Source organism: Labrus mixtus, chromosome 24 (genome assembly GCF_963584025.1).
Source record: "Labrus mixtus chromosome 24, fLabMix1.1, whole genome shotgun sequence".
NCBI lineage: Eukaryota > Metazoa > Chordata > Actinopteri > Labriformes > Labridae > Labrus > Labrus mixtus.
The window spans coordinates 12,723,396-12,737,939 of NC_083635.1; the positions used below are offsets into that span (position 1 = coordinate 12,723,396).

At 40.8% G+C, this 14,544-nt stretch overlaps 1 protein-coding gene across 1 annotated transcript in view; it reads right to left on the reverse strand.

Annotated features, from left to right (window-relative positions):
* Nucleotides 1-272: 272 nt before the first annotated feature.
* Nucleotides 273-14,544, reverse strand: part of LOC132959496 (N-chimaerin) — a 21,904-nt gene continuing 7,632 nt past the window's right edge. Inside the window, exons 5-15 of the mRNA XM_061032544.1 lie at nt 12,504-12,535; nt 12,183-12,296; nt 10,884-11,010; nt 10,200-10,361; nt 6,504-6,581; nt 5,735-5,819; nt 5,139-5,312; nt 3,674-3,751; nt 2,928-3,065; nt 2,698-2,803; nt 273-2,608 (exon numbers count right to left, since the gene is read on the reverse strand). Coding sequence (XP_060888527.1) covers nt 2,437-2,608; nt 2,698-2,803; nt 2,928-3,065; nt 3,674-3,751; nt 5,139-5,312; nt 5,735-5,819; nt 6,504-6,581; nt 10,200-10,361; nt 10,884-11,010; nt 12,183-12,296; nt 12,504-12,535 — 1,266 coding nt within the window. The 3' untranslated portion in view covers nt 273-2,436. The remainder of the gene's footprint in view (nt 2,609-2,697; nt 2,804-2,927; nt 3,066-3,673; nt 3,752-5,138; nt 5,313-5,734; nt 5,820-6,503; nt 6,582-10,199; nt 10,362-10,883; nt 11,011-12,182; nt 12,297-12,503; nt 12,536-14,544) is intronic.

The following is a 14,544-nucleotide window of genomic DNA, read 5'->3' on the forward strand; positions in this document are numbered from 1 at the left end:
ATTTTATTTTATCTATTTTACCTTATTTTGGTTGTATTGCACCGTGGGACGGAGACAAACGCAATTTCGATTCCACTGTATGTCTGGCATATTTAGAAATTGACAATAAAGTTGACTTTGACTTTGACTTTGGTGAAACTGCAGCAGACGTTGTATGTGAACAACAGAATGGACCAAAAACTTCCCATGTTTTAATGAATGCTGAGTTCATTTTAGTGAAAAGCTGTGATATGTTCCCACTCGTTTGTCAGTGTACATAATCAGGCTGGAGACATGTTTTAATAATTTAATTTCACCATGCATAAACCATATAGAAAATACTGTACAGCAATGACAATAATAATAAAAAAAAGACATTTTGTGATGCAAAAAAAAAAAAAGCAAGTGTCACAGATCGCTGAAGGCTCATCAGGTTAGTCTTACTGTGGTTAGTACATGTTAGATAAACGGGGAATAAACAACATAAAGTCTAAACTGTTCAAATAAAAACATGTAAAAAAAAAAAAAAAAGAGGTTAGAAAAAGATCATGTTACTTTTATTTTACATCCAGTTTGATATTTTACAAACTCCCACTTTGCTTTGTGAAACAGGTCAAAGTAATCCCCCTCCCCCCCGACAGAAATGGGGGTAGTAAACCAAAGAAGAGGAGGTTTAAGTGTTAGTTAAGGTGGGGTTTGTACATGCACAAGGCATTCATCCTACGCCTCCACCTTTCTAAATGGCACAAGTTTAAAAAAAAGAAAGATCACAGCTAATACACTCCTTCATATTACTCACGATTGGCAACTTCGTCCCACATTAATACTGCTTTCTTACATCACAACATGGCCACAACATTTCAAAATAACCTTCAGTGTTGATGTTTAGCCCGTAGCTGATGCTCACATATCTGTTAAAGTATTCAGATTAAAACATCATAAACAGAACTCTAACTGGCCGTCTTTAGTGATGTGTAAGTCTTATTATTTCTCACAGTTTCACAGTTAGATGACAGAGCTGCAGACAGTCCAACAATAAGAATCAAGTAAAAGATTGAATGTGAAACGAGCAAGCTGAAAGTGAAAACTCGTATAAAGGGGTTCTTGTTTACTCGAGCTTCATCGCTCTTATTTGTCAGGAGGAGTTTCATTATTTCTCAAATACTCAGTGACACTAAAGCTTCTGAATTTTTCCATCAGGTCCAATTAAGCTGACACGCCTAGAACATTATTACTGAACTGCAGCCAGACATGCAATAAAAAAAATCTATTAGTACGTTTTAGCACATAATCTGCCCGGCAACAAGGCTTAATGACAATATTGCTATAAAAAGAACAAACATAATTTCACATTGTCACTCATGATGGGGTGTTTTCTCTTCTCCATCTGCCTCTCTGTGTTCATTTCTCCATGGCCAATTCATCGTTATTTATCATCTAGTTAAGGTTGTAGATGCTTTGCTAATTTATAGATTTAAATCCGGGTTGAGGAGTCGGCAGAGCTGCAAATAACAGCAGAAATCGTCTTTAACTTCCACTTCAAACTGAGCTTTTAAAAACAAAAAGAAGCAGGCTGGTTGAGAAGAGAAAACATCGTAACAAAAGATGTTTAACTGTTTAATTTGCAGCTGCTTCAGTGCCAGGATCGGATGTTATTGGTCAGTTAAAAACAACATTTATACTAGAGATTAAAGGGGGCATTATTTATCTATATTAGTAATAAAAACAAATAAGCTGTTAAAGAAATGATATAGTTACAGTGCAGCTAATGGAACAGCAGAGGGAGCTGTAAAGTAAAGAGTTTTTAAAAAGAGAGGAATAGGTCCAAGTCACTTTAACTCCATTTAAGAGAGATTCACTCGTCCATCCAGCCGTCTGCAGCTGTGGAAGCTGTTTTCATCTTCTTCTCCGCTTGAGGAGGACCAAAGGAGGTCGGGAGCAGCCGCTCACCTCCAAAACTGGAGGAAAACGTTGATGAGAAAGCAGCTTTTCCTCACTGAAACCGCAGACGTGGCTCCTTAGCTCGACGCTAACAATGCTAATAACATGTTGAGCAGGAAGAGCTGAAACGTCAAGGCATCCGTTTAAAAAAAAAAAAAAGACACAACATACAAACTGATGATGCGTCACTGATGATGTTGTTGCAGTGCTGCTGTTAATCTCTTCAAATGATGGAGGCAATAATTCAGGTGTTCCTGTTTGCCAAAAGTGATAAAGGTCGTCTGTTTTTACCGAGTAAGGCTTGAAAATAACGTCTTGAGTTTTGTGGATGAGAAAAGTTTGCGTTTTTCCACCTTGTTGTCCTAAAGTGAGTCCTCCTTTACAAAGACGTATCCTTCATTGTCCTTCGATCCAACATGAAGAGAACTTTAAGTCCAAGTTTCAGGTTTTTCTTCTTCATCTTCTGGTAAAGTCAGTTTTTTTTTCTCCTTCCGTCTTTTCACGTCCCGCCTCCTCTCAGAACAACACGTCCTCGTTGGTGATGAGCGTTTCCACCACTAGTCTCTGGTAGCGGATGTCGTTGAGCGCTGTCATGGCGTCCAGCTCGGGGGCTCTCATCAGCGTCGGGCCGAAGACGATGCCCAGGTTCTCGCTGGTCATGAGGTTCTCCTTCTCCGCCTGGATGACTCTGGAGGGAGAGAGGGCGGGGAAAGTGAGCACAAAACTGAAGAAATAGATTCAGCTCAGGTAAAACACATGAAGGTACGACATTCACACCTCTTCAGGTGAGCCATGAGGTATCGCAGCGTCTCGCAGTGAGCAGGCGGCAGCAGCTTCAAGGCCTCGTGTACAGCCTCCAGGCGTTTCTCTGGATCTGTGATCTCTGACAAACACACAGATCAGTCGATTATTCAATGAAACTGAATCTCAAGAAGCACCTTTCACAGACTGTCCTCCATCATTCCTGCGTCTCATGTAAACGAGGCGCTGACACCGCGAGGACTTACTTGCGGCTTCTATGAAGCGTGGGTGTGCGTCGTACGTGATGAGGGGGATCGGCAGCTCCCTGAAGTAGAGCTTGAGGGCTCCCGTGATGCAGTTGATGTCCTCGTAAGCGTTTGAGGAGATGTCAGCCTTCTCTCCGTCTGAGGAAAGAAGGAAGTCATCGGAAAGGAGGCGTAAACAAATGACACAAACAGCGATGATGTCACTGTCAGGCAGGGAGAAGACGGTCACTTTCTTACCGAAGGTCATAACTCTGTACAGCAGAGAACTGTCATCATGATAATATCTGTCTCTCCATACTGTCATCTGTTCTGCACATGTTACATTTATAAATGATCCCTGCACTCATGTTCACTTCGTCTCCTCTCCGTTATATTGAATAGTTTCTGTTGATAATATGTCTACACTCTGCACTTTAACTTATCAATACTGTCCATTTACAACTCTGTTTTTACACATTTACATTTAATCTTCCATATTTAAGACGAGTAATGTTTAGTTAAATCCTGGTTGTATATATTCACATTCTTAGTTTTGATATTTTTAGTGATTATTTACTTTGTAGTTAATATTATATTGTGTTTAAATTTGTTAATATTGTGTTTTTTACTCATATTGTGTGTTTGGATAACCTGCTGCTGTAACGCCACAATTTCCCAGTTTAGGAGTAAAGTAATTCTATTCTATGAAAACAAGGTTGTGCTTTCACTGAAACTTTATCGATAACTCTTTCAGAACAAACACTCACCTCTGTCAAAGGCCAGCTTGACGTCTTCGATCAGCTCACTGAAGCCTGATATTCTGTACAAACCCTCCGACTGAAGACCTGAGGCGAGACGAGGAGAGGAGACACAACAACATTTATATGACAAATTCAGTGAATCGAGCCGCTCTAATAATAATAATAATAATAATAATAATGATAATAATAATGATAATAATAATTATAATAATAATTATGATAATAATAATGATAATAATAATTATAATAATAATTATGATAATAATAATGATAATAATAATGATAATGATAATAATAATTATTATTATGATAATAATAATCATAATAATAATAATGATAATGATAATAATAATAATTATGATAATAATAATAATGATAATAATGATAATGATAATAATAATGATAATAATAATAATCATAATGATAATGATAATAATAATAATGATAATAATAATGATGACAATAATAATAATAATAATAATAATAATGATAATAATGATAATAATGATAATGATAATAATGATAATGATAATAATAATAATGATAATAATAATAATGATAATAATGATAATGATAATAATAATAATGATAATAATAATAATAATAATGATAATAATGATAATAATAATAATAATAGGTGTGAGGTGTGAAAGTAAAGACGTAAACATTCTCCACATTCAGCTCTTCAGTGTTACACTTTGGGTAAGTTGAAGACCTCCTTTTCATGCTGACACAGGGTTATTTGATAATAACAGTCACAGATAATTCATTTAAAAAGCACAAATCCTTAAAAACATCCTTGGGTTAGGGTTTTAGAATGAACATGTTTGTGCTCTCCTTTTTATTCTCTGATAAACAGATTGAATATCTTGACAAACTATCGATATGCTGAGAATACAACCTGCCCAAAAAGTCATTATCCGCTGCCCTGACTTCTTTATGAGCGTACTTGTGATTGCTCAGATTAGGTGGTCATTCTGTAAATTGATATCGACAAACAGGAACGGTCTTTTTGTGATCATTCTTTCTCCGCATGTCGTGCAAATGGAGCATGTGGGGTAAATGAAAACGAAATAGGAGAGAGAGAAGAGGAGGGGGGAGGGGAGGGTGCAATAAAGATTGATTAGAGAGAGAGTTAGAGTGGGGGGGGGGGGGGGGTTTGAGAGGGAATAGATTGTTCTCCGGCTTCTGTCAAGTTCAATCACTTCAAGTCAGGTGTCTGCATTGATTTCACGATGCGTTTTCACTCAGGTCTCAAATCGTAGTCAATAAAAGTCTGTCTGCTGCATCTCCCCTGTGACGTCTTTCATCCCAGGAGGGAAGGAGTAGTAGGTCTTCATGTCTATACACACATTTATTCTGCTTATTTTCTACATTACATAAACAAGCACAGCCTGTGGGTGTCAACATTTATATAACCACTGACTCACACAAACCCTCATGCCCACTCTTCATTTTCTCTTCCTCTCACCTCTAGCCTCGATCTCCTGTATGCACATGTCCACCACCATGGGCCTCTTGGTGTTGTGGGCTTTGACAAGCGTGGTCAGGTCGCAGCTGTACACCTTCTTGACGTGCCGCAGGTCCGGCTGGCAGTCGTTCGGCACCACTTTGGAGCACTGCTTGTGGACGTTCAAGCCACAATCTGTCAGAAGAGGAGAGTTTTACATCACTGTGCGCCCACTTAAAATGTCTTTTGTGTGCATGAGGACCCATAAGCAGCATCAGAATAATATCCTTCTGTTGATAAAGATGTGATGCAACGGGGATGTAAAACTTGTACTCAAGCGTAGGTGTTGCAGAGGCTGAGTTCATCCAGTGATACTCACACAGACAGATTGTTCTCAGGCACAAAACTGACTCTTAACATTTCAAGTTGATGAGTCACAGATGAGTCAACAGCTAAAGTGACTAACTTTAAGCCTGCTGTCCCAGTTTGGAGTCACGATTTTTCAAAAGGAGTCAAAACATGCTGAACGCAAGAGAGGAGGAGCAGCCTTTTCTGTTTTTTGTGTAGTTTTGTCGATTGACAGAGTATCTAAAATCTTAAGTTTAAGAGTGTTTTACCTGCACACTTGACTCCCTGAGCGATGAGACCCCACATGAAGTTGGCACAGTACTCACACCAGTGGGGGCCTCTGAATGTGTGAACCTGGTTAAAGAGGAAGAAAAAGGAAACTGGTTTTAAAAAGCAAACCCAGCACAGAATCAACAGCAAAAAAAATAACAATCAAAACACACAGGGAGAAGAATGCATTCAATCAGTGAATATTTCAAAAGGTCTACACTGAGATTAAGGTGAGAAAAAGACAGCTCGGGCTTAGTCAAACTCCAACACAAGTAATTATCTTTATCATACAATAATGGACACACACAGAGAAAAGCTCAACGGAGACACAATAGGAGAGCTGAAAGGCATTTATAGAATTTTTATCTGCTCATTTAATGCAGAAATTGGCTCTACAGTGTATATAATGAAATGCTAATAACCTCCACCCCACTAAGGAGCTCCTGTGTGTGTGTCTGTGTGTGTGTGTGTGTGTGTCCAGTTTCCTCTTGAGCTCAGTGCACTGGGGTTCTGACCTTTGTGCTCCTTGCTAATGGCTACTTGTAATATGCAAATGTGTGAATCTTAAGTAGTGAAAAGAAGCTTTAAATGAGAGATGTCAATGCACAAATGTGTGTTTCTGCAAGTGTGTGTGTGTGTGTGTGTGTGTGTGTGTGTGTGTGTGCTCCATGCTCTCTGAGGTGAATTTGAATAAGACCCTGTGAGCTGAATCAGCGATTCCAGACATCACACACAGAACAGGATGGAGGAGCGAGGGGAGTGGCTCACCTTGAAGTTGTGGACCTTCTCGTACTTGGGCGCTAAGTCGCTCTCCCTCAGGGTGGCCCGCCGCACCAGCGATGTTAGCTGCGAAAGGGCAAAAGATCTGATTGGTTGCCAGAAGGTGGAAGCAGGGGAGGTGGGTTTGGAGGGGGTCGGCACCCTTGTAGGGTCCGGGTTGCTGCCGGAGACGGGCAGAGAGGGAATGGAACCGGCGCTGACGTTCAAACCCAGAGCGGCTGTGAATAAAGAGCCCTTCTGACCCGTATCCTTCTCAACTCGCCTGCGGGGTTTCTTTTTACCTTTTTTTACCATGTAGGATTCTCGGCTGGGCATTGTGGGAGCTGTAGTTTGAATGTGAAATTAACTCACACTGTGAAAATAAATGAACGCTCACTTAGAGATTAAAATCTCATTAAGGAATATGAAGCCAGCGAAAAATGAAGTTCTTTGAAAAACAAGAAGGAAAAAAAACAAATAATTTCAAGCTCCGGCCGACAACAACATCCCAAATAAAGGAGCAAAAACACGACCAATCCTGCTGTTTTAGTACCACAAAGATCAGCCAATCAGATTAGCTCTGCATACTGATGCTGCCGTGTGCTGCAATCCCAGATCATAACAAAAAAAGATAAACAAAAGCCAGCACAGCCAGTCAGAATCTGATCCTCTGGAAACAAAAAAATCTAAAATTATGAGAAAAAGTTCTCTTGAATGGGTCTAAAATTCTTGAAAAGCGTCCTGTAAATCCTGCAAAGCCGACTGATGCGGCAGAATGTGCATCCCCGTCTCCGAGTCTCGTGTAGGTGAGCGCTTCAGCCCACATGGCTCAGCGTGCGCGCGCGCGCGCGCGTGTGTGTGTGTGTGTGTGTTAATCCGCTTTGCCTCCACACACTCGGCAGGCAGAACCAGCGGAGGAGGGAGGTGACAGAGGCGGAGAGAGAGAAAGAAGATGAAGAGGAGGAGGGGTGCTACGGTGCAGTAATGGATGAATTTAACAGGTCACATTGAGAGAGGAAGGAACCAATCAGAAGCCGCCGTTCTTGTTGTTTCGAAAAACAATTCTGCCACCTCTCCTGTCCCAGGAGAGCAGGGGAAAGAGAGGGAGGGAAGGAATGAACTGAGAAAAATGCTGTTATTTCATTCATTCGTTCACACTTTTTCCCCCTCTTTGTTTCCACTCTTTCTTTTGCATCTCACTGCCACCACATTAATCTATTGTTCTTCTTTTTAAACCAATTTCTCACAGATTTTCCATCTGTAAATAACAGCTCGAGTCTTGTTGTTGTGGCTGTTTCTTGCTTGTCCTTACACGGCCCTTTAAAAAATCTAATTCCCAGGTCAGACATTATTCCTCCTCATACAAGCAGCATTATATAAGAATAGTTTAAGGCTAAATTTTTTTTGTTTTCTGGTTAAGTGCAGCCTCTGGTGGGAGGATGTTTGGGCTTGTTTTGACATTATTTAGCTGTGAACAAACAAACAGGAGGACAGCATTAAGTCCTTTGACTCTATGGGAAATATTCCCAAGTTTTAAGGTTTTACTTTTAGGGAATTTTGGAATAAAGAGGCAAGATTTGTGGGAAAGTCGTGACAGAAATTTAAAAATATGTCACAAAAATCTAAGCTCTACATTTGTGCATATTTATCCTTATATTTAAGAGTTAGGGTAAATGTTTTTCTCTATAATCTCTCATATTAAAGGTTCAAATCTGGTTACCACGTTTTCATGTCACCCTCAAGTGAACCTGCTCTCAAAACAAGGCCTTAAAAATTAAAAATTAAAAACTCATCGCCTGAGTCGAGTCTTAATCGCCCTCAGAGGGGCTGTTAAACCGCATTTAACCCCAGATAATCGCCGCAAAAATGAACAAACGCATGAAATATGCATTTCCCGTTCGTGTGCGTTTGTCGTCCCTACAGAAAGCCACCTCTGGTCTCAATGTCACCGCGAGCCGTACTGCTTTGTCTGCAAATCCAGCCAATTATGAAAGCACACACGTACGCAGGGCCACCCCCAATTCACACACACACACTTACACACACACACAGCATAGACAGTGATGTATGAGGTGCAGCACAGTTGGTCATGCACTGCAGGTCATACAAGGCCTCAGGAGGTTCAGTACTGGTGGAGCACATATTCATGTTGCTATGAGCCTGTTGGTGTGTTTGGTGATACGTTTCTTCATTGTGTGAGAATAGAAAACAATAATGTGTGTTTGCATATAAACTTGAGTGTCACAGTTTTAGAGCAGTTGCACAGACGGCTCAGCATCTCCCCGCTCCTTTTCATGAAACCAGCTGCACAATCGCACAGCTGCAAAACCAAAATCAAACATTGCTCAATAATTGGCATCCAGCGCCTGCATCCTACAGAGAACTCACTCTCAATCTGCATTTTCCACCTATAGAAAAAGTTTTTCAGAGAGCCCTCTGGGTGCAAAACTAAACTCAGAAAACAAACTTATCACTTCAGAGATGAGTGCAAAACAAATGAGACAACAACAAACTCCAACACGCTCTTGAATACTAAGAAGACAGCTTTTGGAGATGGAAGGTTTCCGCAGGCGAGCTGCTGTTATGTAATTTTACTGCAGAGGCCTTGGCTGGAGGCCATCTCTCCTCTGCATCCTCCTCCTCCTCCTTTTCTTTAACCAACTCTCATCCTTCCATCTTAGCACAGTAAATACAGGAACTTTCCTCACCTTTAGCCTCAACTCACCTCTCTGCAGGGATTTTCTTTTTGTTACATGTCAGGTTCACAATCCAACACTTCAGATACTATACATGTGTGAGTCATTGTTTTATACTTTTCACATCACTCTGGAGATATTATGATGCTATAAACACTAAAAAAACTCCTGCTTTAAGATGTATTTCACATTGAGAAAGACAGATCTGTTCTTGTGTCTTCTGGCTTCAGTCGAAAATGTAATGAAGGGAAACTGGCCGAAACTTCCTCATTCATCACTCGTTCTTTTTGGCAATTAATCCATTCTTGAAAACATGGCTCTTCTCAGAGTTCCTGCATATTTTCCACAGCTAAACTCTGTTTTTTTAACTGATTACAATTTTGAGATATCAACCATGAATTACCGTTCAAATTATTTCTACTGAAATACGCAAAACACTCAGTCCAAGAGACTAAAAGCTCCAATTTACCTTATAATTGTTCATTTGAAGGAGTTCTTTCTGTCTTGTTTCCTGGTGGGAATATTTATACATCTTTTGCCAGGATTTTGCGCCAACATTTCTTTATTTCTTATTCCAAACAACCCCCAAAAGACCCTCAAGCTTTCAGGTTTGTTTGCCAAAAGAATATGTTAACTGGAGGATGATTTTGGCTCAAGTTCCTGCATGAATTTCAGTCAAAAATCCATATCATATAGCGGAGAGTGATGAGTTCTGAGGATATCAATTGATCCCTAAAAGGATCTTAAAGCTCGAATAATGAGAAAGGAAATGTGTCCGGTTTTCTATTTTATGACAAGAAACTTTAAAGCGAGTTTTTAACTGTTTATGAAATGGACTGAAATGAAGAGTGATGTCACCACTTTGTCCACAAGGGGCACAAAAACAAACCCAAACACAAAGTTCCTCAAAGGAGCTGATAGGTCACCAAACGTCTTACAGCAGGTATGCAACAAGGCCAAATAACAACCAAACACGACAGTAAGCTGAAGAAGGGGTTGTGTTCCTCACCCTCTCCTCAGAGTTGCAGTCGTCTTTGGCCGGAGCGGGGCCGTCCGGGGCCTCGGGGCTGAGCGGCAGGTGCTTTTTCAGGGTGGGCTCCTGGTTTAAGGTGGTGTAGCCAACGTGCTCATAGATGGGGTTTATGGTCATCTTAGCGATGTACTCCGCGGCCTGACAGAAAAGACACAAACTTTAAATGAATCTTTTAGCTTAGCAGCAGGTTTATACCAACAACATTCTCATGTTCTGCCTGTGAAACAACATTTTGATGTTTCATGTGCAGCATCTTCCCCTGACTTTGTCTAAACAAACAGAAAATCTTAATGTGGAATATGCTGATGAAGCTGCTCATGTTTTCTCCTCAGGGACTCGTAGGAGCTGGTATGATGTGAGCAATACTTTTATACCAAGCGAAGATTTGCTGAAACCTCAAAGTTTAATGCTGCCTAATCAGTATTAACGATCGTTGATTACAACTATTCAGCGTTGTGTGCAGCCTGTGTTATCAACAACCTAAAACCTGATGAGCTAGTGCCTCAATAAAGATGTTTGCAGAAAATAAAGACTTCTAAATGTTGGAATGAATGTAAAAAAAGTTCTGCTTTTTTAATAGAGTGTGTTTATGAAGAGAAACGAAGCAGACAGATGGACACACACACACACACACACACACACACACACACACACACACACCTTTGTCTCGATATAGAGTGTGATGAGGCCGTCTGTCACCAGGTCATGGATGGACTCGAACCTCTTCTCTCCGACAAAGTGCTTCCCGTCGTGGTAGAGACGGAAGTTTCTCGTCTGGTTCCCAAATCTGAAAAGGAATGGTACGTGACACCTTAGCATTAGCATCATTTAGCAGTGAATTTGATGATTATACACAATAAACAAACACTGACTGGATTTGCATCGTGCCTGAGCTGGATCATAATCTCTCTCAAAAAAAGTTGAACATCTTTTGGATGTAAAGACTGGAAAGAAAGTTTCCCTTACAGGGTGTAAAAATATGATTCAGAAAAGCTTAAGAACTAAAAAATTCCAGAAGAAAAAACAACAGCTTAATCCAAAATGAAGGATTTTTTTATTTTACTCCACTGCAGCCCTTTACTGGGCTAATCAAAAGTCCCAAACTGGCACAAACTGTGAGAGGCAAAGCCTTGATGGACAGACTCTTAACTGGGCCAACACATTATCTGCTCCTCAGTGGATCACAATGAAACCAGCAACCAGATAAAGCAGCAGCGTCAGATCATTAACCCAAAATCCAACCTTTTTCCTTTTCTGCAGACCCAAAGCGGTAACTCTAGTTTATGAGGGGGGTATTTATGGAAGGTAATTAAAAAACCACAGGGATTGAGACAGAGAGGGAAGTGTGCAGGTGGAAGAATGACGCGGCTATGAATAGATGAAACTGACCCAAAACCAAATTCTAACTATGCCATGCACCCGTTTATAAAGTGTGACACCTTCTGAGAGAGAATGATAGGTCACACACTGACATATGCTAACCAGGCTAACGCTAAGTGGGCAGCTGGGTGGTTAAGATAAAGACTTGTTAGGCTCTGTGAAGGAGGGCGTGTGGGCCATGTGAGTCCACAGATGATCTCCTCTGAGCAGCTTATAGCTCGACTTCTCGCCTTTAAACCCCCCCTCACCTGACAGCACCTGGGAGTCTGAGCGTACACTATCAGACAGGCTTACTGTTCACACCGCTTCTCTTTCTCTTACAAAAAAAAAAAACGTGCAGGAGCGGAGAGAAAAAAGGTGTGGGAGGTCAAGCAGCGGCAAGGTCTCAGGAGATTCACAGATAGAACAGAAGCAGAAACGCTAAACCCTCATTGATGTGGGCTTCGACTGCAGCGGTGGTTAATCTTCTCATGAAAAGACACTAGAATCCTCGTTACAGCAGTAAAACTCACACAAACAAAGCTCCAATTGTACATCCCTCTAAGACAGCTAAGTTCACAGACACACTTCTTTGTGTACCTCAGAGCCAGTGTGTACGTGCCCGGCTGTCTCTGACTCTCCCTGATGAGGTAGCTGCCTTCGGCCTGACTCAGTAACTGGTCGGCCTCTTCTCTGGAGATCATCCCATGGTACCTGGATGACGGGGAGAGACACAAAACTGTGAATTTTAAATTTGCAGGTGTAATGTTGGAGAGGTGCGCTGCTAAATCAAAGAAATATTTCCCTCTGCAAATTGTGCTTTTGCATGCCCAATGACATTTATTTGTAATTAAAATAAAGTGATGGCAAGAGGTTTGAGGTGCCGCACATGAATCTGTAAAATAGAGAAGGCTTACTTACTCTCTTCCATAGTATTTAGGTCGATTGTTTACCTGCAGGGAAAATAAAAAACAGGATTAATCAAATAGGGCAGAAAAATTAAACACGTTCAGATTCAAATTTAGGAGAAGAACGAAGTGAAAATAGAGATTTCCAAGCAAGATTGAATGTTAACAACCAACTTTGACAAAAGTTTCTTTTCCCCAGACTTGGCCTACTTTTTCACGACTTGTATTTAAACCTCGCTGGGTAACCAGTGTTTGTGTGTATGTGCTCCAGTCCGTGTGTTCGAGTGTGGGTGCAGGGAATATTTGCAAGAGTCGGATAAAAAAAAAAAAAAAAAACAGCTGAACATTCTGTTGTTCTCTACAAAACTGCTGTGGAGCCAATAAATCAACCAAGAACCAGCAAACCACGCTGAATATTAAACGGGCTGCTGTGTGTGAAAGAAACAGAGAGAGAGAGAACACAGTGAGGAACATTTACTCTTACATATCGAGCTACAGGAGCAGTACTTATATCATAGATGTGTCACAGAACAGCCAAAACAACAAATCCAACTATAAACTGGTAAATCCAGAGCTAGAAGTCAGAGAGTAAGGGGAGGTGTGTTCACGCTTTCTTCATATCAGCCATGCATGTGCACCTTTTGGATCCCTACCAACACTGCTGTCAGGCCTCAGGGGGATCCATGCATGGAGCAGACAGACTAAAACCCAGAACTAATGCTCCAAACACATCCTTGACTTCACATAGCAGAGTGCTGAGCCGGAGGGAATAAGCTGTTTGGAGGAGAACCACGTCTATTGTGCAGAAACAGAGTGTTTTTTTTGACTGGTATGATGAAATAAATGGGTACAGAGTGAAATGACAAAAACACACAGGAAGAATATGAAAAGAAGTAAAGACACTGCCTGACAGTATTTGTAAAACAAACTTATAGAAGTTACCTGTAGCACAGAAAATGTAGAAGTTTCTCTACAACTACTGCTGCTGTTATCAACTAGTTTCTACACTTCAAAACAAGAACAGTACAGGTACAGGACTCGCCATATTGACGCCAGAGTAATCCGAAACAAGGCGGACACGTTGTAGGATTGATTTTGAGAAATCTTTTATCGATGCATGTTTCCATTTAAGTTTTAACTCACATATAACGTGGGGTTGGTATTGAACCATGTAGATGAATGATAAGAGATTTTTTATTAGCATCATTCTCAATAACCACCACCAGTCATCTGCAGCATGATTTAAATGGTACCATTCATTTAACTGGTTTAGAACACGTCAATAGTGAAAAATAACTGCTCAATATTTCAGTATTGGTGTGTGAATTACTGAATTATTAAGGATTTGGGTAAAATCTAAACAGAAAAAACTCAGATTCACAAACTTGTTAACTTGTTGAAAATGTTAAAAAATCTCTGTTTTGCACAACTTAGTCCCAAAAGTGAAGCTTTTCAGTTTTTGTGCAGTACCTTTAATGTTTTAGTCAGATGTGTAGACTACAATGTGAACTTAAATATTAAAGATGCCTGTAGAATAAACCATAGTCCAAGGTCAACAAATGCCAGTTGGACTCACTTTACAAAGAGCTTATTCACTGATATCAATCCTTTGTTTGTAAATGAGGGCACAGAGTTTTCATGTAAATGATGTAACCCGGCGGCCTCCAGCCCGTTTAGATCACCTCAACATGCCGTAAATTAAAAACTACCAGCCGTAGATAAGTGCTTATTGGTGCATCATTAAATCACATATGGCTGAACTCCCAGTAGACAACATGGAGGGGGGATGGGGGGGCTTTTGGACTCCGTCTGTCAGCCGGTCTGCTGGTTGTATAACTGGGTCAGCAGCACCACCGACTACCTGACCAGGCCGGAGCACGAGAGCCAACAGATGTTCATTTAGCGTCACACAAACATCCATCCAACAAGCTGGAAGAGGACTGTCTTTAACAGATTAACACAAACACTAAATCCTCCACCTTTAATCTCCAAGTACGGACCCCTTCCACACACATCTGGTGGCAGAGGTGCTGATCAGCAACTTATCCAAACAC